The sequence below is a fragment of the Aegilops tauschii genome, chromosome 7 (assembly GCF_002575655.3).
Source record: "Aegilops tauschii subsp. strangulata cultivar AL8/78 chromosome 7, Aet v6.0, whole genome shotgun sequence".
Lineage (NCBI taxonomy): Eukaryota > Viridiplantae > Streptophyta > Magnoliopsida > Poales > Poaceae > Aegilops > Aegilops tauschii.
This window is the reverse complement of record NC_053041.3, coordinates 399,811,899-399,835,341: the sequence shown is the minus strand read 5'-3', so window position 1 is coordinate 399,835,341 and position 23,443 is coordinate 399,811,899. Positions and strand designations below refer to the sequence as shown.

General features: G+C 47.3%; 1 protein-coding gene across 1 annotated transcript; it reads right to left on the bottom strand.

Moving 5' to 3' along the window:
- Nucleotides 1-1,842: 1,842 nt before the first annotated feature.
- LOC109760974 (serine/threonine protein phosphatase 2A 57 kDa regulatory subunit B' theta isoform) lies at nucleotides 1,843-5,697 on the bottom strand. Its single transcript, XM_020319757.4, has 3 exons — nucleotides 5,296-5,697; nucleotides 3,937-5,209; nucleotides 1,843-2,692 (listed from the first exon to the last, which is right to left on the bottom strand). The coding sequence occupies exons 2-3, from the start codon at nucleotides 5,137-5,139 to the stop codon at nucleotides 2,342-2,344; spliced, it is 1,554 nt and encodes a 517-aa protein (XP_020175346.1). The 5' UTR covers nucleotides 5,140-5,209; nucleotides 5,296-5,697; the 3' UTR covers nucleotides 1,843-2,341.
- Between the last annotated feature and the right edge of the window lie 17,746 nt (nucleotides 5,698-23,443).

Here is a 23,443-nt window from a genome sequence, read left to right as displayed (position 1 = left end):
CCCCTTTTTGTGCGTGGCATGTGTGCCGGCCGCTGGCGAGTGCGCCAGCGCGAACTGTGTGGTGATATTTTTTGAAGCCGGCAATGTATGCCGGCGCTGGCATGGTGCCGGCATGAGACATGGCCGCTGGCATGATCTATGCGCCGCGGGCCTTTTTAAAAATTTGAGTGCGGACATGAAAATGAGTCGGCGCGTTGGGTGGGCGGCCGACCCAAATGCTAAACAGGGCGGACGCTGGGCGGGCGGCCGACCTAAACGGACAAAAAGCGGACAAAAGCACCGTCCGTTTGGGTCGGCCCGTTGGAGTTGCTCTTAATTACGGATGGAGGGAGTACTTTGCTGAAAAATAAAAAGGAATATACATGTGCAGAATAATTATTCTTGAGTGTATGCATTATGAATGTTATACTAGTATACTTGTGCATCAGAGAATGATGAGGAATATATGAAGCAAGAAGACCCAGCTACTAGTTCTGAAAAGAAAAGGGCAAAGCAAGTAAAATGTGGTCCTGAAAAGGGTCATCATATTAAAACTCTGCTTTAGCCCTTGTTGGGGGGGGCATGGTTAGGGCTCTCATTAACAACGTATGAGAACCCGCAACCAAAGCCAGCCAATGTTGAACGATTCCATGCCAAAAGGCTATTATAAAAAGATAAATACTTATTGTCCTAGCAACGGTACTTTATTGACTGTACTGAGATGTTCCTGCAACTTGCTTACTTTTTCCCTTGTACTAGTACAATGTACGAGCAAGACACATGGGCTGCAGGGCTCAAAATTTCTTCACTTCACCTAGTCTGAACTCTGTGGCAGCATATGATAAACGAGAAAGATTTAGAGGATCACTTGCTCGCCGTGCATGCAATAGGACTATCTGTCCTGCGTTCCCTGTGTGTCTTAATAGGGCATCAGATCAGACGGTGCTGTGGTGGCAACTCAACACCTGTCTGTGTTTTAGTATATATTATCAATTAAGCACTCATAATTCAGCATACTTGATTCATGAAATACCTGTTTTGCAGGTATCTGAAACGCAAGAGCATATTATCAAGCAAATGATCGATCATCCTGGTCAGAGTTTGTTGGAAAGCAGAACCGTTTGCAGAGCATGCACAGCTCGTGCTGGAGAACGAAAGAATGGATCAGAGCAGGAGCTTGATGTTGATCTGAAATGTCTATAAAAGGGCCAGCCGCAAGTCTGAAATGCTCAGGCCAAAGCATATGATTTTACTGTATTTAGCTAGCTCTGAAAGTAATAGTTGTAGGAAACTGAACTCTTCAAGTTTTCTCCAACATCTTATCTTGAGAGCTGTCTGGCCAGGGCCATCACAAGTTGGAGAATTTTGGCAGATGAATTTGAGTGTTGGATGGGACCAAATCTTGCTGCCGGGTGTGACAAGATTTGGTTTCCTCCAATATCTTATGTTCATACGTCAGACAATACACTGAATGTTAGCTACAAGAAGCGATGGTTGGATCTGAAAACTTCTGAACTTCTTGTCTGAAGAACCTAACCTTGGAAGCTGAATGTGAGATTTGGAGGGAACCAAATCTTCAGCTATCATGCCACAAGATTTGGTTTCCTCCAATATCTCATCTTCAACTCTCCATGATGGAACCTACAACATCTTCGTTCAGCTATAGGTGAACCTGAATTGAATTCCTTTTGGTCTTTGGTCATCAGCATCATGACATTTGTCGTTTTCACTTTTATCAAACTGCACAAATTTTTACAACAATCATCTGATCAATTTGATAAGCTATAAGTGGCATATTTGGTATTTGGTTATTTTTATGATTTCAATGCATTTCATCCAAGGATGATCTCATAATGCAAGCCATTTACTAGAAGCTGATTTTTGAAAAGTAAAGAAAACCTCTGCCTGCTTCCAGGTTTGTGTATACGTCTACTGAAGCAAACAAATGTACACCGGTACATATTACAAAGACAAAAGACGAGAAGTTGTTCATACATAACGCATTACAGTTCAGAAAAATCAGCACCGGCAAGCAAGTGCGAGTGCCACTCGACCTATTCCTTGAGCTGCAGGCTGCACATAGACCTGTTGCAGCACATGCACCTTATATAAGCCAGGACGGGTAATTTGCCTCCCTTACTTCGCCCCTCGACGATGAAACTGAATTCATGATCTCGCAACCGACAGAACACAAGAGCAGCACTAAAGCTTCACGGTCCATCATCTAGGTCGTATTTACATGTCAGCCTGTAAGATGTTTAGGAACAAGTACCAAGAGGCAAGCAGTCGTCCATGAGCATTCATGTCAGCGATTCAACTTGATCCTGAGAAAGAGCGGCTCATATGCAAGTCAGCTAGGAGGTTAGGTAGAAGAACCCTGCTGATGAGCTATTGCCTGTGGCCTCCCTGCTTGTGGATTTGACGAGGCAATTTCCTCTAGGCGCTTCCATGTGGCATCACGTTTTGATCGCACCGCATCTTCTTGAGCTTCATCATCCTGAAACTTCTTGAGGCACCCCTCGAAGAGTACAGGGTCATGGTCCAAGAATATTTTGCGAACATTAAGACTCAAGCTTTGCACTGCCTGATTCCAATGACCTTTTGTATTTCGTTCTAATGAAGGAAGGATTATGGGCAGTAACACCTTGCTGTTTTGTTTGATCAAACCCTCAATATGATCGTTGTTCCACAGAAACAGAGCCCTCTCTGCCACCTGCAAAACATAAGAGGAGTAGATGCATCATTAGCACATACTAAATAAGTAGCACGGGCACACACACACACACACACACACACACTAAACAGCCAAATAATAATAAGAAGTCTACCTTTCAGGCCTCAACAGAAAGTGAACAGTAGGTATGGTAATTCAAGGATGTATTGTGTTGGGAACATAGGAAAATCAGCTTGTTTATGAATGTAGAATTAACCCAGTTTGTACATAATAGTTAAATCACACATGCTCAGAATGCTAACTTAGTGATGAAAGGATAGAACAAACACAGATATGTACTTAAAGGCAATTCTCAATGCAGGAAAAGTGGATCAGGGCAGTTTCTTCTGCTGTCGCACCCATAACAAAGGATACATATATATCACGAATCTACATGATCCATAAGGGACCATACAGTTTTGACTGCTCTACTCCAGTGAAGTAGCAAACAGAGGTAACTGATAAGTAAAACTAATCATATCTCTAGGAAATAATGTGTAGATGGGTACACTAGAAAGCTGCGGAACTAAGCACATCTAGGTTCTGTTATGCATAGGTGCATCTGATCTGAAAATGATTTAATTCTTGTAGTGTTATTAAAATGATGAACACACATAAATGATAAGTCAATATGGCAGAGTTAGTTGTTAATACAAAGCAGAACTTATCTAGATTCAATATTTGTCGGTGACAGTTGCATAGCAGGGTATATAACCAAGTTAGGCTAAGCTTCCTAATAACATAGGTATCACACATTTTTGGTACCGGTGTTCATAAGGCAGACATGGCATGGATTGCTTCAGCAAACCTGAACTCTTGCAATATTTTTCTCACCAACGGAACCATTATTCAACCTCGACCTCCCCAGATAAAGATAGCTCTTGATAATTTCAAGGCTTAGATAAATTTGAAGTAGCAAAACAACAGTTATTATTCATGGCCAAGTTAAAATCAGCAGCTTAAATTGATCCTGTTTGCAAGGAATTAATGATGAAGTAATTAAAATTACCAGGAAACGGCTAACATGACTATTCATATTTCAACATGAGCAGGACTAGTACGCACTATATACCTATTGTTTGCGAGATGTTAGTTCACTTGCATTAATAAGTTCTAGAAAAAATCATGCGACGAGCAAAGACTATCGCAAAACTAATAACAGTTTTAAGGACGAGAACTTCCATGAGCTATTAACATGTATCATATGTGTAGGGTTTGGTTGGCACTCTGCAATTCCATTTTACCTGAAAGTGAGAGCTATTTAAACAGCGGGCAATCTGTCGGAAAAGTGGCACCATACATCTCTGGAATTCTGCTGACTGAGTAGCTTCCAATACTTCCTCTAACTCGCCCAAAAACATCACCTCCTTTGAGCTATTTGTGATTGGCCAATACTTAAGTAGACCCCTTATAACGGTATCAGCAAGCTTGCAATCTTTCTCAACGAACTGAGTGACACAGTATGACAGTTGCTGATGGTACATGCTAACGCATTTTGGTTTGTGGAGTGGAATCAGCGCACGGACTAGAAACGATTTGTGCTCTTCCTTGAGTGGCAAAGCAAAACCATTGATTATACTGCCCAGAATCTCTAACAGCTCTGCAATCCCATAATGCTTTTCTGTCTCAAATATAAACCTGTAGAATATATTGTTAATTGCCTTCCTGATGAATGGACGGTGCACCATGAACTTCCCATATATCCTGTGAAGTATTGTCTTCAAATACTCCCTTTCCCTAGGATCCTCTGAGTCAAAGAGATCTAGCAGCCTGAGAATGAAACCCTGATCGACATATCTCTTGGCCATCTTAGCATCTGTCTCTGGAGACTGAACAAATCTCAAGAACAGTTCGAAGACAATCTGCAGGTGAGGCCATGCCGGGTCCATGACAGGTTCTTCCTCCTCCAAATCAAATGACTCGATTACCTTGTTCTCCTTTGGGGCGGGGTTCGGGCCCCGGAACAAGTTTGTGGATACCATGTTGACGACCTCTTGCACGACAGACTCTGGGAATTTCCCGGTGGCAGAGGTGACATAATCCACCAGCTCAAGCAATGTTTGCCTCTTGACCTCCTTCTCTTTCACGTCCTTGGTGGGGTCCGAGAAGTCGAACACCACGCAACACATGGAGAGCTTCCTGAGGAACAGGGCAGGTTTCTCGGAAGGCGGCACCTCCCGGAAGCTCGGGAGCGCCTCATACACAGGCGGGGCCATGAAACCATTGCTGGCACCCGCACCAACACCAGCGTTCCTGTTACTGTAACTCTGCCCAGGATTCGTGACATAATTGTTCGGATTGCCAATCCTACTAGACATGGTCAAATCTGTGGTGGTTCTTGCATCCGCCGTGGGGCTTGACAGGGACGACGAGCCGGCTCCGGCGAAATCCTTCTCCCCGGACTTGGCCGTCTTCTTGGGTAACCTGCCCAGGATTTGCTTAATCATAACGGATTGGCCGAACAAGCCCCCGATCAAACCGCGCTAAAGAAGTCCCGCAAATCCATCATTCATCAACCTGATCAAATCAACCACCGTAAGAAACATCGAAAGAAGGAAATCCACGCATCGCGCGAGAATGATAAGAGTACAACCAAACCTTACCAGATCAAATCCGGAGCCGAAATCCACGAAGAAGACCGCGCCTTTCCGATCGGCGGCGCCCGTAAAAAGAAGAACCGCGCGGGGTCAAAAGGGAAAGGGGGTAAAGCGAAAGGCGAGAAAATCTCTGTTTTCCCCCAAAACTTGCACGCGAATTGGACCGGGCGGAAAGGAGAGGGCGCAAATTGGATGGATTCCTGCAGAAATCTGTGGGAAATACGTGGTGGAGGCCTCGGTGGTGGTGGAGGCGTCGCCGGTCGGGTTCGTTCGGGTCGCTTCTAGGGGGAACAGTGGGAGGAGGAGGAGGAGGGAGGGCAGTGGGTGGGCGGAGCCAAAGCCAGATTGGAACAGAACATTATTAGAGGAAAAAAAACCGTTTCCTTCATTTTGGACCAAATCCAACACGGGTAAGCTTCGGTCGGTGGCTGGTAAATATTCTGGTGCACATTTCGTGTTGTACCCAGCTCAACACAGTTTTCCATCTGCCCTTAAAAAGGAAAACCATAATTTTTCAATTTTTTCTCAAAAAGATTCAGATCTATTATAAAAATTCACCGGATCTGGCAGTTGTGCACGCACGGCAAAAAATCCCTAACCTCATTGCCGAAGAAGACGACATGAATCTACATCACAACTCCGTCAACTCCGTCCTGACAGATGAATTCGAGAAGGATCGAAACCCGACCTACTTGAAGATGAAGCGCCACCATACGTCCAAGCGTCGCCCTTATGAGGATTAAGCCGGGACACCGGGATTCTCTTCCCCGCCACCAATCACTGAAGCGACATGCGCGCACCGGGGGGAGGGGGGTGTCCATATACTGATCGGTGGAGCTTGGAAGGGAGGAGAACTTTACCCTAGCCGCCTAGACATAAGGGAATGTCAACATAAATTTTCATGTACAATGAGTATACATCAATTTGTCATTGGTCTAACCCGGGCTTAGTAGATTGCTCAAAGTATTCCCCGCGAGTTTATCTAATTTTTTAGTTTCTTTGGAGTTTTATATAAATAGTAGGTCAATTAAGAAAAAAACAGTTGGCAATAATTGGATGGCTAGAAGGTGGTTGTAGTGTCATCTTTCTAAAGATCAACCACGAGGTTTTGTGGTGATTTTGTCAATCTTGCAACTTCATGACTATAGTCTGCACTCTCCAATAGAATGTGCATGTATATGCAACGTTGTAGTAAGGTTTCTAAAATTGTTGATCTACGTCTTATGCAACTCATTTATTCTCGTCAAGTTGCCCATATAAATTCTATCAAAAGGAGGCACGTAAGATTTTCATGATTTTGTAATGTCTAGCTAGCAAATTGTTTCTTACTTAAATAAGCACCAAATTATGATAAATATGGACCTATAGCTTTGTTCAAGATGAGAGTAATGATGGAATTCGTGAGCTTGAGGAATCCCTTTATCAACTTTTGCTCATTGACATGTTACATTGGGAATTGACAAACATTTTGTAAGGATTTTCTTGAGAGTAGTCAATATGTACCGATAGGAAAAACACATCTCGTTGCACCCTCCAACTTTCCTTCTTGCCCTCGGCGCCGCTAGACTAGTTATCGGGCTAAGCCCATGCACTGGGTCGATGAAGGTGGTGGTCGGGAGGTCTCCACTCCGATAGTCTTCCACGACGAGATGCGGTCTGCATGCAGTGGTTTGAGGCAAAGGATATGGTCGACATCGGTGGTTGTGATCCCGTCTGCAGGTACGCGGGCGTCGGCCGGCAACGACGACCTTCTGTGTCTTAACATGATGATCCTCTACTCAGGCGCCGTAGTGCTGCACTGTTGGGCGGTTGTCACGAGGGGCAGAGGGTCTTAGACCTTCAGATTCAACGATAATGGCAAGCATGCTTGCTAGTTGATTCTGCCACCATATGGGAGGACGAAGGAGCAAGAAAACAGTATAGACTGCCAGAGTATCTCAAATTGGATTTTGGCGGTGCACCTTCCTTTCTTGTTAATCTTTGTCGTGTGTGCAACGAGGGCCTTCACCGTTCGGAGGCTTTCGTGGCGACCGACTTTTGTCGTGGCTTGGCTGCTTGCTTGTGCAGGCATGGTCTTCACTTGCGTGTTTGTAGGATCGAAGTAGGTCTAGAGCGGGGTGATTAGACTACTTGACTAATAAAAACCTAGCCTTTTTCTAATTTTAGTTATTGACAAATTTTAGCAATTCTAGCAAATCTACTAATACCCTACACATGCAAGTCTAACAGAGTAGGAGCGAAAAGTAAAGACTTTGCACATGAAAGTAGAGGAAGGATTTGGAGATAATCAAATGCAATGAAGATACAGTGATTTTGTTATGGTTTTGATAGGTGGTGCTATCGTACGTCTACGTTGATGGAAACTTCAACCTACTGAGGGTAACGGCTGCGGGAATCCACGGAAGGCTCCACCCACAAAGGGTCCATGAAGAAGCAACCTTATTTATGCCATCATGGCTTACACCCACGAAGGACTAGCCTCGCTCGGGATAGATCTTCACGAAGTGGGCGCTCCATACCCTTACAAACTCATTGGTTCACTCCACAATTGTTGAAGGCTCCCAGGTGACACCTAACCAATCTAGGAAACGCCACTCTTCAAAAGGTAATAGATGTTGTTGTTGATGATGAACTCCTTGCTCTTGTGCTTCAAAAGATAGTCTCCTCGACACTCAAACACTCTCTCATAGTTTTGGGCTTTTGGCCATGTGGTAGGAGAGGAATTTGAGTGAAAAGCAACATGGGGAGGCTAGAGATCAAACTCCTATGGTTGGAGCTGAAAGCCTTTGATCCCAACACAAGAATATGTGGTTCTCTCTCAGAAAATGGATATGGGAAATGTAAGCTTCGAGATAGTTGCTATATAAGAGTTGGTGGATGGGTGGGATATATATAGACATCACCAAAAGTCCAACCGTTACGCACCTTTATGAACACTTCGGTGGGACCGGGTGAAACCATTTGGTGAGGCCGACATGTACAAAAGGTTTGAACTTTAGGCTTTTCGGTGAGACCGAATGAAACTTCTTGCTGGGACCGAGTCAAGCTGAACTAAGCACTTGACAAGTGTTCTTCGGTGGGACCGAAGGCAACTCTATGAGCCCGAGATGCTAGGGTTTAGGCAGTGGCTATGTCAAGTGTATGTCGGTGAGTCCGTGATACGTCTCCAACACTGTTGTTGGCAGGACTTGCTACCTCCAACACTATCATGAGGCATACCTTGATGCCCAGGTCAGGTGATGAAATGATGATTCATGGTCACTCCATCAATATGCTGCATCATATTGATCAACATGAGAAGTTCAAAGTCATGGGTCTCATTGTAGAAACTATCAAGAGGACAGCTGCTGATCAAAAGAGGTCTTGTGGATTTGTCCCTCATATTCAGGTTCTTATCAACTCCAAGGGTGCAAACAAGAACTTTCTGTTAGATCATGAGCATTGGCCACTTCGGCCAGAGCTTGAGGACAACACCGTCACTATGGATCCTTCATATCCTACTTCAGCCGCAGCTCAAGCTAGTGTAGAGGCTACAAGGGCTTCAGCACCCAGTGCCTCCTTAGCTCCATTGCTCAAAACCAAGACTGACCAGATGAAATATCTCATTCGAGCTACTCAAAGGATCGAGCGGAGCTTGGCCAGCCTCGCAGAGAACCAGAAGAGTCTTGAGAGAATTGTGGAAGCTAAAATTTATGATCTGGATGCCAAGGTGACGGAAGTTCAGTCCGCAGTTGAGACTCTCAAGAAGGAAGTGGATCAAGCCTAGGCATGAGCTTCCAGTGACGATGAGGACACCCCTGATGATGGCATTCCTACAACTACTCAGTTTAGGAGACTATGCCCAGATCGACTGCAGTTCCAGCACCTTCCAGATCCACAGTCTCTGCTCCAGCAGCTACACCTTCGATTGCCCCCTGCCGTCTCCACTCCTCCAACTCAACAGACATCGTCCGAGGCATTTGCAGATGCACTCATCTCCACTCTGACATCGACGCACACCGGCGCTCCAGGAGCTTCAGGAGATCAAGCCTAGAGACGTTTAGCTCTATACTTATTTGAACTTTTTGGTACTTGTTGCCAAAGTTGGAGAATTTGTATAGATCATAGGGCTTCGAGTGAGCGAGTGATTTGCTTTTCTCACTTGGTTTGCTTTGAGTTTTTGCTAAAATTTGATTCGTGGTGCTTTGAGATACTTTCGTGTGATGCTTGTATGAGACTACGTTATCGCCTGCTTGATCATACCGACATTAATGCTATGCTTGCTTGGATACTCACTTCATATGCTCTTGTATGATCATTCACTTGTTTGCTTGGTGATGAGTGCCATTTATGTTCCAATCTTATTGGGCGCTCCACCAAGATGTATGTGACATGGAAGAGTAACACATGGAACCTAATCGATTGTGCATTTGCATTCAAATGCAAAATTTTAGTAATGCACAAATTTAGGGGGAGCTCTTGCTTATCACATACTTCTCAAAGCGACAATGTATTTCATTCAATATATCATTTGTCAAAGCTTTGATCTATATGTTGTCATCAATTACCAAAAAGGGGGAGATTGAAAGTGCAACTAACCCCCGGGTGGTTTTGGTAATTAATAACAACATATATGTCATTGATCTAATGAACACCGATGATAGATTTCAGAAAGTCAATTATTGACATGTCATGGACTAATGGATACGGACCCCTCAAAATGTGAAGGGCGAGATTTGGCTACCCCAAGACTCTACATATTTTGGGTTAGTGATCCATGGTCACATTGAGTCCCTTAGGAAAGCCAATACTATTAAAAGGGGGTGAGGTATTTGTTGACGAGGTTGTTGCTCAAAGTGCTCAGTGATATTGCTCCAAAAACCCTCAATCACTTTCCCACAATCACATCTGGACAAACCCTAAATCATCATTTTGGTCCCACCAATACTATCTACCCCGGACCCACCAAGATGACCATTCTACTACCACCACCAAAACCCTAACATTTCAGTCTGACCGAATTAGTTCTTGGTCCCACCGAAGTCGCTTTGTTTTGGAATCACCGAGACAAAACAATCGGAATTACCAAGACATGGCTCTTCCCTAGCCATTGCACTTTGGTCTCATCGAGATGGTATAATCGGTCTCACTGATACGTCCATTTTGCATCATGTTTTCCTATTATTATTTATAATGTTTTTATGCATAGTAATGCTTTATGGAGTAATTCTATTGCCTTTTATCTCATAATATGCAAGGTTTACACAAAGAGGAAGAATGCCGGCAGCTGGAATTCTGGACCTGAAAAAGCTACGTCAGAGTTACCTATTCTGCACATCTCCAGATGAGCTAAAAATTTATGGAGAATTGTTTTGGAATATATAAAAAATACTGGAGCAAATAACTACCGGAGGGGGCCACCCTGGTGAGCACAAGACACCAGGGCGCGCCTGGGCCCCCAGGCACGCCCTGGCGGGTTGTTCCCTCCTCGGCCCACCTCCGTGCCTATCTTCTGGTATATAGATCATTTTGACCTAGAAAAAAAATCAGAGGGGGGCTTCGGGATGAAGCGCCGCCGTCTCGAGGCAGAACTTGGGCAGCAACACTTTTGCCCTTCGGCGGAGCGATTCTGCCGGGGGAACTTCCCTCCCGGAGGGGGAAATCATCGTCACCGTCATCACCAACAACCCTCTCATCTTTGGGAGGGCAGTCTCCATCAACATATTCAATAGCACCATCTCCTCTCAAACCGTAGTTCATCTCTTGTGTTCAATCTTTGTACTGGAACATCAGATTGGTACTGGTGACTAGTAGTGTTGATTACATCTTGTAGTTGATTACTATATGGTTTATTTGGTGGAAGATTATATGTTCAGATCCATTATGCTATTTAATACCCCTCTGATCTTGAGAATGATTATCATTTGTGAGTAGTTACTTTTGTTCTTGAGGTCACGAGAGAAGTCATGTTGCAAGTAATCATGTGAACTTGATATGTGTTCGATATTTTGATGATATGTATGTTGTGATTCCCTTAGTGGTGTCATGTGAACGTCAACTACATGGCATGTCACCATATTTGGGCCTAAGGGAATGCATTGTGGAGTAGTTATTAGATGATGGGTTGCTAGAGTGACAGAAGCTTAAACCCTAGTTTATGCGCTACTTCGTAAGGGGCCGATTTGGATCCAAAAGTTTAATGCCATGGTTAAATTTTATCTTAATATTTTTCTCATAGTTATGGATGCTTGCGAGGGGGTTAATCATAAGTAGCAGGTTTATTCAAGTAAGAACAACACCTAAGCACCGGTCCACCCACATATCAAATTATCAAAGTAGCAAACATGAATCAAACCAACATGATGAAAGTGATATGGTGAAATTCCCGTGTACCCTCAAGAACGCTTTGCTTATCATAAGAGACCGTTTTGGCCCCTCCTTTACCACAAAAGGATTGGGATACCTTGCTGCACTTTATTTACCGTTACCGTTACTTGCTCGTTACAAATTATCTTGCTATCAAACTACTTGTTACCGACTATTTCAGTGCTTGCAGAAAATACCTTGCTGAAAACCACTTGTCATTTCCTTCCGCTCCTCATTGGGTTCGACACTCTTACTTATCGAAAGGACTATGATTGATCCCCTATACTTGTGGGTCATCAAGACTCTTTTCTGGCACCGTTGCCAGGGAGTGAAGCGCTCTTGGTAAGTAGAAATTGGTAAGGAAAAATTATTACTATGTGCTGAAATTTATTGTCACTTGTTACTATGGAGAACCATCCTTTGAGGGGTTTATTCGAGGTATCTTCACCTCGACCGGAAGCACAATTAGTTGCCCCTCAACCTACTACACCTACTAAAAATATTGGTTTCCTCCTGGTGCTATATAAAGGCCACCTCGTGACCTTGCCGAGTACCCCTCACCTTTGTGCGCAGCACTCACAGCCATTCCTTTGCCATGCCGACCCCCAGTATTTATCTGAAAACCCCAGACGGAGCCCCGGGCAGTTTTGTCAAATTATTGTGGGACTTTACCTGCAGTACCATGAGTGCCACCCGTCCACCCCAGTACGAGTTGCTCAAATCGAGGATCACTCCATCCACCTCGAAGTATTGGGCAGTAGTGCACATCCCTCCCGCCTACCCAAACCAAGACCCAACGGAAGTCTCCTTCATGGGGAAATCCATGCCGACTCCGCATATGGCCATAGAAGCTGCTGCGTACGAAGCGCTCGCTCGTCTTCGATTCGCGGTACCCTACGCCAGCGAGCGAGGATACTATTATTTTCTGAGTCGTGCAGCACCCGGAGAAGTTGCATCTTTTCCCGGTGGACGAATTGAGAGAGATCCAGTACTGGCCAACCTTGCCCAGTACGTTATCGCTCAGGAGCATTTAACTCAGCGGGTAATGGGTTATCTCCAGAGCCTCGCTGATTTAAATCCTCGGATCGCTATTGGCAGACCACTGAGGCCTGACCAGGAGAGGCGCATTCATCGACTAGTCAACCCGCTTCCCCCGATAGAAGAGGAGTGTGCCCCAGTACCAGAGGCATTTTCTCAGGACCCTGTCCTTTTGCCGTTTTCTTTGTAAACGCCTCCACTGTATTTATTATCCCAGTATTTTGTTTATGTGTTGTAGCGTGTTCATGGTTCCCAAATCTTGTGCGATGGATCCGATTCGCTTTAGTTCCAGTTATGTGAGCAGTTTTACTGCTGTTAGTTTTGTTTTAATTATTTTTTTCCTCACAACATGTTTTTGAGGAGATTTCTTTCCCCGAGTCACTGCTGCGTATATATTTTCACGACATAGATTTTTATTCGCGCAGCATCGTAACAGCAGACTCACAGCTGCAACCACTCGACCTCGGGCACTATTACAAATCCTTGAGCACATTTTTGCGCCTAACTAACCACACTCGAGGACACCACAGTCTCAGTAAGAGAGATTTGTGAGTGTTCATTCGAGCGCAAGCTGCCCCAGCACACCGACGACAATTAGCGCTCGGTGCCGCGCCTAATCCACGTGATCGCCGCCGCCGCGGAGAGCTAACACTCGAGCGGTAGCATCACGACGATCATCCAGGATCATCGCGCACAAGAGCACGGAGAACCCCAGCAGCACCGCCAAACCTCCACATACCAGGACCACATACCAGTCCGGCATCGCCTCCGCCATTAGAACCTCGTCTCGAGCTCCTGCTAACAGCAGTGGAGGAGAAGGAAGGAGAAGTGGAAGCGAGGCCAGATGTGAGGAAGAAGAGAGGAGCACCGCGATCATTTTATAGCTCGAGATCGGTGTACGGTGGGCGAGGTCCACCAACGCCACTCGTCGCTCGACCGCCGGTGTTCGGAGGCGAGTCCGCGAGCAGTGCCGACAGCGCACTGGCCCGCGAGGTGAGTGCCCGCTGCACCGGCAGCTAGCACGCCGCGCACTACCACGGTACGGCCTCGATGCCCTACGTGCTAGGCATCGCCGGTGGAGGAAGCGCGGGAGAGCACGCGAGAGAGAAGAGAGAGCCAGAGGTAGAAGAAGAGGCCGACAGTGGGCCCCGGGTCCACCTGTCAGCCAAAGAGAGCACTGTGCTCTCGGGTGCGACCAGCGTATTTTAGTAATTTAGAATTTATTCTAAATTACTCTATCTGCGTAGAAATATCTCGTTTTCCCTAACCGTGGATTTTTCCACACTACGCCAGTGTATTACACTGTGGTTTTACACAACTTATTGCCCTCTCACTATAGCCGCTTTGTTTTTGTGCAGTTGAATGATTTCTTTTGATAAAAACAGTTTTTGTTCAAAACAGCTTTTAACAAATCTCGAGGACGAGATTTTTCTTAAGGGGGGTAGTGTTGTGACACCCCAAAATTTTGACCTTGTTTTATTTATTAAAATTTTGCCAGGAAATAAAATTTTTCCATTTGCCAAGATTTACCCTTTTGATATTTTGGATTTTTACCTCTAGTGGAAAACTTTCAAGAGGTATTGTTGGACTTGAATACTCTCTATGATAAAACAATTCTTTATCAGTGGATTTAAATTGCAAGATTTGTTTTCTCAGAGCTTTATTCTTTTAAAATGTTTTCCTTTGAATTTGGAGCCTGTTTTGCACTCCAACCATTTGATAAATGCCTTTAAAATTTCCACCAAAATTTGGGGATGTCATGTGATGTTTCCACATCACTTTTATGCAAAAATACCTTTTGGCCATTGGAGATTTTGAGCTCTACACCAACTTTTCCAATCTGGTCCAGTAGGCACTTTTGCACTACAACCCATTTAAATATTTCTTCAAAAATTCTTCCAAGTGTTTGGAGATGTCAGTGGATGCCTACAATTCAACTCTATGCAAAAACCCAGTGATGTTCTTTGAAAAATTTGAGTGAATCACCCTCTTTTGCATTCTGGTCCAATTTGGTGATTTGTACTGCAACCTTGTTTTATTTTGCTCTAGTGACCCTGAGCCTTTTCCTACTTGTAGCCCTCCCTTCAAAACCCTTAAGTCCAGGAGAGTGGACTCATTGGAGGTTTTTAAGTGCATGCAATAAACCCTTTTTCTTTCTGTCCAAAACTGGAGTTTTGCAAATCTTGCACTAACAAGTTTCTGGTTTTGCCCATATGATCTTGCCTTCATCATCCACACCTAAAGAGACCCTGATCTGGAGATTTTGGCCACTCCAAGAGTTGCCTAAGTGCACTTGGCATTCTGTCGAGCACTTGGTGTGCACAGCCAGTTTTGGGCATGTTTCCTAGTTTGCACTGTGAACTTGCTCCAATGACCCAGCAACCTTGTCCACTGAACTCCTAGCTGTCTCTATCCTAGTACTGTTAATTGCCAGCTCCACCCTCGCGCTCTAGACAGCCCTGGCATTTCGTCGAGCAGGTTCCGTGCGTGCTCTGGGCGCGCCCAGAGCGCACGTTTTGCACGCGCGCGCACTGAGCCGCCGCGCCGCACTGCCACACTCGACGCGACCCGTCCCTGGCCCCTGCTCCACCGCTGAACCGCGCACTAGCTCGCCCCCTCTCCACGCCATCTCTGGCGCCCTGCAGCGCCGCTGGCAGAGCCCTTGGCGGCACGCCGGCGTCGGCAGCGAGCCCTGCCATGTTCGACACCGCCCAAACCACACCAGCGCGCCAGCTGCCCCTATGAACAGCCCGGTCTTATCCCGAAGCTCGTCGGCACGCGCTCGTCGCCGCCACGTCGCCCTGCAGCTACAGCATGGCTGTCGCCGGCGATCTTATCCTCAGCCGCCGCGGTCCAACCTCGAGCGCCTATTTAAGGGATCCCCGAGCTCGTTCAAGACCTCAGGCAACCTCAGACTGTTCCCCTAGTTCTTCCCTAGCAGTGGATTGGCCCGGAGAGGCCCTCTTCCCCAACTCCGGCTGGTTCGGCCGCCGCCGAGCTCCGGTGCAATACGCCGCAGCCAGAACCTCCCCCGCCCATCCAACGCCACCAGTCGCTTCCCCTTGCTCTAGCGGAGCTGCCCAGCACCTCAGCCTTGATCGGAGACCACCGGAGCCCAAAAACCACTTCACCACCGTAGCCCCCTCCGCCGCGGAGCTCGCCGCCGGCGACTCCTTCCACCTCCGACGACCCAGCGACCACCAAGGGGACCGCCTCGGTCTGGCCAGTCCATCCCTGCCCTCAGATGCCCTCGAGGAGCCGCCGTTCGTCGCCGGCGATCGCCGGAGTCCCGCTCCCGTCGGGCATAGAAGAGGAGGGAGAGGGAGGAACGGTCAAACCTGACCAGTGGGCCCTCTGGACCCACTGTCAGTGACCCGCGCGCCGTCTTCTCTGTTTTAAGTGAAGGCGCATAAGTCCCGAGTACGTCTCCTCTGCTGCGAAAGCGTATTTCTCCCGAAACGTTTTCTTTTCTGGTTTTATTTAAAAACAGAGATTTGACCAAACTTTGACTGGCTATAACTTTTAAAATAAAACTCCAAATGAGTTGATTCTTTTTCCTACCTCTCTCAAATTTCATCTAGTTTATTTTAAGATTTATTTCAAAAATATTTGAGACAACTTTTTGTACTGTGTTTGAAATATTTGTCATTTGGATATTTTGCAAAATAGGGATAATGGAGAGAAGGGAAAGCTTTCAATAAGTGCATCCTTTGCATACTCTTGAAGGCAAGCATTTCTGGACTCTGGCATAATATTTTGTTGTGGTGTTCTGATACGATTACAACACCATTTGACTTGGAGTATGCGTTATCTTTATGTAACGATAAAGTCTCGTGCATGAGTGCTTTTTTTGGAGATATTTTGTGGTCAGCAATGGGTACGCTAGTGTTTTGAATCATCCTCGTGAGCTCCTCATGCATACCGGGAGGAAGCCGGGAAAGTCGTGGTCTTGGGTAGACACGAGCTTGTCCCTAGTCCCTCGTCGAGACGAGTATGTCCGGTATGGCATGGTGAGGCTTGATGAGTGGTGATTTATTCCATTAATGGTAATATTGTTGGAGGACTCTTGGACCACCTGAGTCGGTCGTAGATCGAGTCTTGATCAGTAACTTCCTTATTTGTTGGTACTACCACTTGTCCCTGTCGCAGACGGGGTATGGTTCAGTAAGTTGTCAACCCCTTACCAAAGCACACACCGTACAGAGAGGCCATAGTGGAAGATACCGGAGGCCTCCGGTAGGCATGCCACTTGGTCCGGGGCATGGGTGTTTTCGGTTGGGACCGAGAGGGGGCACCCCTTAGAGCGCGCGAATAGAAATTTGATCCCATGCTACGTCGAGGTTGTAGCCTCCCCACTTAGAGTTTTGCTTGGCAGGTGTCGTGGGTGATTCCAAACACCGGTGAGTTAAGCTGGTGTGTGCAGGTCGGGCGTGTTTTCAATTAAAAGGCCATAGGCGGAATTAGTCCCGATGGGCTAAATAAATCCGTTACTCGTGGGAAAATAGTACTCCCTCTGCAGAGGATATATCCTGTTAGATAGCCATGTTCTTGAGTAAGGACCACAGTCTGAGTTGAATCTAGTAACGGTATTCGGATGGAGAATGATTTAACTAGAACTCAGTGACGGTTTTCGGATGGAGACACGGCTAACTGGATCATAGTAACGGTATTCGGATGGAGAACGAATTAGCTAGAACTCAGTGACGGTCTTCGGATGGAGAAACAGCTAGACTAGATTTTTGTTTATGACCTGTGACATCTGAGGATCATGTTTTAATTTTGTTATTATTATGGACTAACCATTTACATTATGTATTTTATTGAGTATCCCTGGGATGGTTCTACCTCCTGGATATTCACTGTGATTATTCTTTTATAAGCCCTTTCTGTGGTGTCGCTCAGACGCCCGACTGCGGCATACTTGTGGTTTATTTATTCTTTTATAAGCCCTTTATGTGATGTCGCTCAGACGTCCGACTGTGGCAGGCACTGTCTTTCTTTTTCTGCTATAAGCCCTTTATGTGGTGTCGCCCCGACGCCCGACTGCGGCATTATTATTCTTGCAGTTTCCTCTCGAGGAGTCATTCAGACCCTCGTTTGGCACCGGCATTATTATTCTTGCAGTTTCCTCTCGAGGAGTCATTCAGACCCTCGTTTGGCACCGGCATTATTACTGCGGCATCGTTAATTTATTTTGCAACCTTTCGAGGAGTCATTTTAGACACTCGCTCAGTGCATTTCTTTTACTCCCGTATTGCACGCCCATATTTTCTCTGCACGCGTGCATCACAGATTTTTGTTTACTTCATGGCAGACTTATCATCATAAATGTTTCGGAATATGATTATCCCCTGTTATATTATACCCGTGTTCTTAATGTTTGCGAGTACATTCAAACGTACTCACTGGCTTGTCCCTGGCTATTGTCTTGGCCAGATTCCTTGCTTGGAGATAAGCATCGCGATGACGGCCCCGGTACTTGCGCAGCGACGATAGCAGCCTTGCGAAGATAGGAGTTATCCTGGTCAGCTGTTCTTGTGGGAAATGGAGTCCCATAGACGCAGATGTACCCAACCGCTTCCGCCCTCAACCATTAGAAACCAAGTGTTGTACTCCTAGGCCACAATGGTCTTGTACTACATATTTTTGTACCTTGCTTGGAGTTCTTGTATCAAGTTGGTGCCTCATCAGCTAACAGTAATCCTGGGGCTGGTGAGCACAAAGGCCGTTTTCTGGGAAATTTTATCCCGAAAATCCGGTCGTGACAGACTTGGTATCAGAGCCAGGTTGACCATTGGCTAACCCTATCTTAGCCAGGTCAATAAACCTAGGTTAACCAAACCACCAGACCTTAGCCTAACCCCGGTCAAGCTTCCCGCGTAAGATAGCTACACAGTGACCCGACGCCTTTCGGCGGACGGTGCCCAACCTATCGGCCTAGCCCGTCGATCACGCGCCAGTGACCGACACCCAACCCGTCTCTATCGCAAGCGTGTGGAGGAAGACTCCGTCCCCTTTCCCCTATAAAAAGGGCACACTAGCTTCAGCACAGCACAGCCTCTTTCCCCAAACCAAGCCACGATGCCTGGCCCCATTGTTCACAATGAGACCACAGCAACCAACCTTGGAGGTTTTGTGACCGTGCTCGCAAACCTCACCCGCCGTGCCTATGCGTTAGAAGAGCCTCCTGAATATGTTGTGTACCAGGGGCCCATGTACGGTGAGAGCCGTCAGTACTGGGCCACTGTGCACATCTACGATAGGGGTCTGTCGCCAGAACGCCCCTACAGGTTCACTGGAAGGACAACTTCCTTTGAGCCACAGGCCATCCAACTGGCAGCCCGAGAAGCTATAGTTCAACTCCGGCACTTGTCGCCCAGAGTTAACTGTCGCTCGTTCTACTACTACCCCAGTCGTGACGGGTATGGTAGGCCGCCCCAGGTTGCCAACGGAGATCACGAGACAGATCCTGCACTCTTGCATCTGGTGCGCTATGTAAGCGCACTAGAGCAACTGTTCGATCAGGTCACCCTCAATCTGATCGCAGCTCGTGGAGAACTGGTTCGCCGAGCCCCGGCGAGAAGAGACGCGGAGCCCGACACCGACAACCCAGTCGTGCTGTTCGGACACCCGATCGATCCCTTGAGGTCTGCGCCAGCCATCAACCAGAGTGCTTTGGTGACCCCAGAAGCGCTTCGTCGCCTTTTGGGAACCCATTCCAACGGGATTGTGGCCAACAACCCCCGCGATGGTCATCACCACTACCCCGACCCTGCAGCCCCTCAGCCTCAACCAGCAAATCCCGACGGAGAAACCCGTGGAGAAACCTCGGCACCCGCCAGGCCAGCCCACTTAGACATTAACGAAGTAGACTAAGTCGCTCGAGTTGTATCGAGCCTTAGTTTTCCCACGCTTTGTAATGGTGTGATCTTGTATCGCTTTTATTACCTGATGTCTGCTTGAGCGCCCTTAATTTGGAGTAGTAGCTATGCATATGTACGTTAGCGTACAGTTGCATTTTCTTTAAATTTCGGGCGCAGCTAACTAGACCAACCCCGATGGCACCCACAGTAATGCGTCTCATTTATGTGATTTGTATATCTGTGGCTTTGACCCGAGAACAGGATCGACAACCAGTTACCCTTCGCCCCGATAGATAACCCAGCCCCGGTGCTATATAAAGGCCACCTCGTGACCTTGCCGAGTACCCCTCACCTTTGTGCGCAGCACTCACAGCCATTCCTTTGCCATGCCGGCCCCCAGTATTTATCTGAAAACCCCAGACGGAGCCCCGGGCAGTTTTGTCAAATTATTGTGGGACTTTACCTGCAGTACCATGAGTGCCACCCGTCCACCCCAGTACGAGTTGCTCAAATCGAGGATCACTCCATCCACCTCGAAGTATTGGGCAGTAGTGCACATCCCTCCCGCCTACCCAAACCAAGACCCAACGGAAGTCTCCTTCGTGGGGAAATCCATGCCGACTCCGCATATGGCCATAGAAGCTGCTGCGTACGAAGCGCTCGCTCGTCTTCGATTCGCGGTACCCTACGCCAGCGAGCGAGGATACTATTATTTTCTGAGTCGTGCAGCACCCGGAGAAGTTGCATCTTTTCCCGGTGGACGAATTGAGAGAGATCCAGTACTGGCCAACCTTGCCCAGTACGTTATCGCTTAGGAGCATTTAACTCAGCGGGTAATGGGTTATCTCCAGAGCCTCGCTGATTTAAATCCTCGGATCGCTATTGGCAGACCACTGAGGCCTGACCAGGAGAGGCGCATTCATCGACTAGTCAACCCGCTTCCCCCGATAGAAGAGGAGTGTGCCCCAGTACCAGAGGCGTTTTCTCAGGACCCTGTCCTTTTGCCGTTTTCTTTGTAAACGCCTCCACTGTATTTATTATCCCAGTATTTTGTTTATGTGTTGTAGCGTGTTCATGGTTCCCAAATCTTGTGCGATGGATCCGATTCGCTTTAGTTCCAGTTATGTGAGCAGTTTTACTGCTGTTAGTTTTGTTTTAATTATTTTTTTCCTCACAACATGTTTTCGAGGAGATTTCTTTCCCCGAGTCACTGCTGCGTATATATTTTCACGACATAGATTTTTATTCGCGCAGCATCGTAACAGCAGACTCACAGCTGCAACCACTCGACCTCGGGCACTATTACAAATCCTTGAGCACATTTTTGCGCCTAACTAACCACACTCGAGGACACCACAGTCTCAGTAAGAGAGATTTGTGAGTGTTCATTCGAGCGCAAGCTGCCCCAGCACACCGACGACAATTAGCGCTCGGTGCCGCGCCTAATCCACGTGATCGCCGCCGCCGCGGAGAGCTAACACTCGAGCGGTAGCATCACGACGATCATCCAGGATCATCGCGCACAAGAGCACGGAGAACCCCAGCAGCACCGCCAAACCTCCACATACCAGGACCACATACCAGTCCGGCATCGCCTCCGCCATTAGAACCTCGTCTCGAGCTCCTGCTAACAGCAGTGGAGGAGAAGGAAGGAGAAGTGGAAGCGAGGCCAGATGTGAGGAAGAAGAGAGGAGCACCGCGATCATTTTATAGCTCGAGATCGGTGTACGGTGGGCGAGGTCCACCAACGCCACTCGTCGCTCGACCGCCGGTGTTCGGAGGCGAGTCCGCGAGCAGTGCCGACAGCGCACTGGCCCGCGAGGTGAGTGCCCGCTGCACCGGCAGCTAGCACGCCGCGCACTACCACGGTACGGCCTCGATGCCCTACGTGCTAGGCATCGCCGGTGGAGGAAGCGCGGGAGAGCACGCGAGAGAGAAGAGAGAGCCAGAGGTAGAAGAAGAGGCCGACAGTGGGCCCCGGGTCCACCTGTCAGCCAAAGAGAGCACTGTGCTCTCGGGTGCGACCAGCGTATTTTAGTAATTTAGAATTTATTCTAAATTACTCTATCTGCGTAGAAATATCTCGTTTTCCCTAACCGTGGATTTTTCCACACTACGCCAGTGTATTACACTGTGGTTTTACACAACTTATTGCCCTCTCACTATAGCCGCTTTGTTTTTGTGCAGTTGAATGATTTCTTTTGATAAAAACAGTTTTTGTTCAAAACAGCTTTTAACAAATCTCGAGGACGAGATTTTTCTTAAGGGGGGTAGTGTTGTGACACCCCAAAATTTTGACCTTGTTTTATTTATTAAAATTTTGCCAGGAAATAAAACTTTTCCATTTGCCAAGATTTACCCTTTTGATATTTTGGATTTTTACCTCTAGTGGAAAACTTTCAAGAGGTATTGTTGGACTTGAATACTCTCTATGATAAAACAATTCTTTATCAGTGGATTTAAATTGCAAGATTTGTTTTCTCAGAGCTTTATTCTTTTAAAATGTTTTCCTTTGAATTTGGAGCCTGTTTTGCACTCCAACCATTTGATAAATGCCTTTAAAATTTCCACCAAAATTTGGGGATGTCATGTGATGTTTCCACATCACTTTTATGCAAAAATACCTTTTGGCCATTGGAGATTTTGAGCTCTACACCAACTTTTCCAATCTGGTCCAGTAGGCACTTTTGCACTACAACCCATTTAAATATTTCTTCAAAAATTCTTCCAAGTGTTTGGAGATGTCAGTGGATGCCTACAATTCAACTCTATGCAAAAACCCAGTGATGTTCTTTGAAAAATTTGAGTGAATCACCCTCTTTTGCATTCTGGTCCAATTTGGTGATTTGTACTGCAACCTTGTTTTATTTTGCTCTAGTGACCCTGAGCCTTTTCCTACTTGTAGCCCTCCCTTCAAAACCCTTAAGTCCAGGAGAGTGGACTCATTGGAGGTTTTTAAGTGCATGCAATAAACCCTTTTTCTTTCTGTCCAAAACTGGAGTTTTGCAAATCTTGCACTAACAAGTTTCTGGTTTTGCCCATATGATCTTGCCTTCATCATCCACACCTAAAGAGACCCTGATCTGGAGATTTTGGCCACTCCAAGAGTTGCCTAAGTGCACTTGGCATTCTGTCGAGCACTTGGTGTGCACAGCCAGTTTTGGGCATGTTTCCTAGTTTGCACTGTGAACTTGCTCCAATGACCCAGCAACCTTGTCCACTGAACTCCTAGCTGTCTCTATCCTAGTACTGTTAATTGCCAGCTCCACCCTCGCGCTCTAGACAGCCCTGGCATTTCGTCGAGCAGGTTCCGTGCGTGCTCTGGGCGCGCCCAGAGCGCACGTTTTGCACGCGCGCGCACTGAGCCGCCGCGCCGCACTGCCACACTCGACGCGACCCGTCCCTGGCCCCTGCTCCACCGCTGAACCGCGCACTAGCTCGCCCCCTCTCCACGCCATCTCTGGCGCCCTGCAGCGCCGCTGGCAGAGCCCTTGGCGGCACGCCGGCGTCGGCAGCGAGCCCTGCCATGTTCGACACCGCCCAAACCACACCAGCGCGCCAGCTGCCCCTATGAACAGCCCGGTCTTATCCCGAAGCTCGTCGGCACGCGCTCGTCGCCGCCACGTCGCCCTGCAGCTACAGCATGGCTGTCGCCGGCGATCTTATCCTCAGCCGCCGCGGTCCAACCTCGAGCGCCTATTTAAGGGATCCCCGAGCTCGTTCAAGACCTCAGGCAACCTCAGACTGTTCCCCTAGTTCTTCCCTAGCAGTGGATTGGCCCGGAGAGGCCCTCTTCCCCAACTCCGGCTGGTTCGGCCGCCGCCGAGCTCCGGTGCAATACGCCGCAGCCAGAACCTCCCCCGCCCATCCAACGCCACCAGTCGCTTCCCCTTGCTCTAGCGGAGCTG

Bases quoted from the DNA above. Each gene is read 5' to 3' on its own strand.
- LOC109760974 (XM_020319757.4), bottom strand. From the start codon at position 5,139: ATGATTAAGCAAATCCTGGGCAGGTTACCCAAGAAGACGGCCAAGTCC. The intron at 2,693-3,936 runs GTAAAATGGAAT...TATGTTTTGCAG, and splicing joins TAAATAGCTCTCACTTTCAG to GTGGCAGAGAGGGCTCTGTT.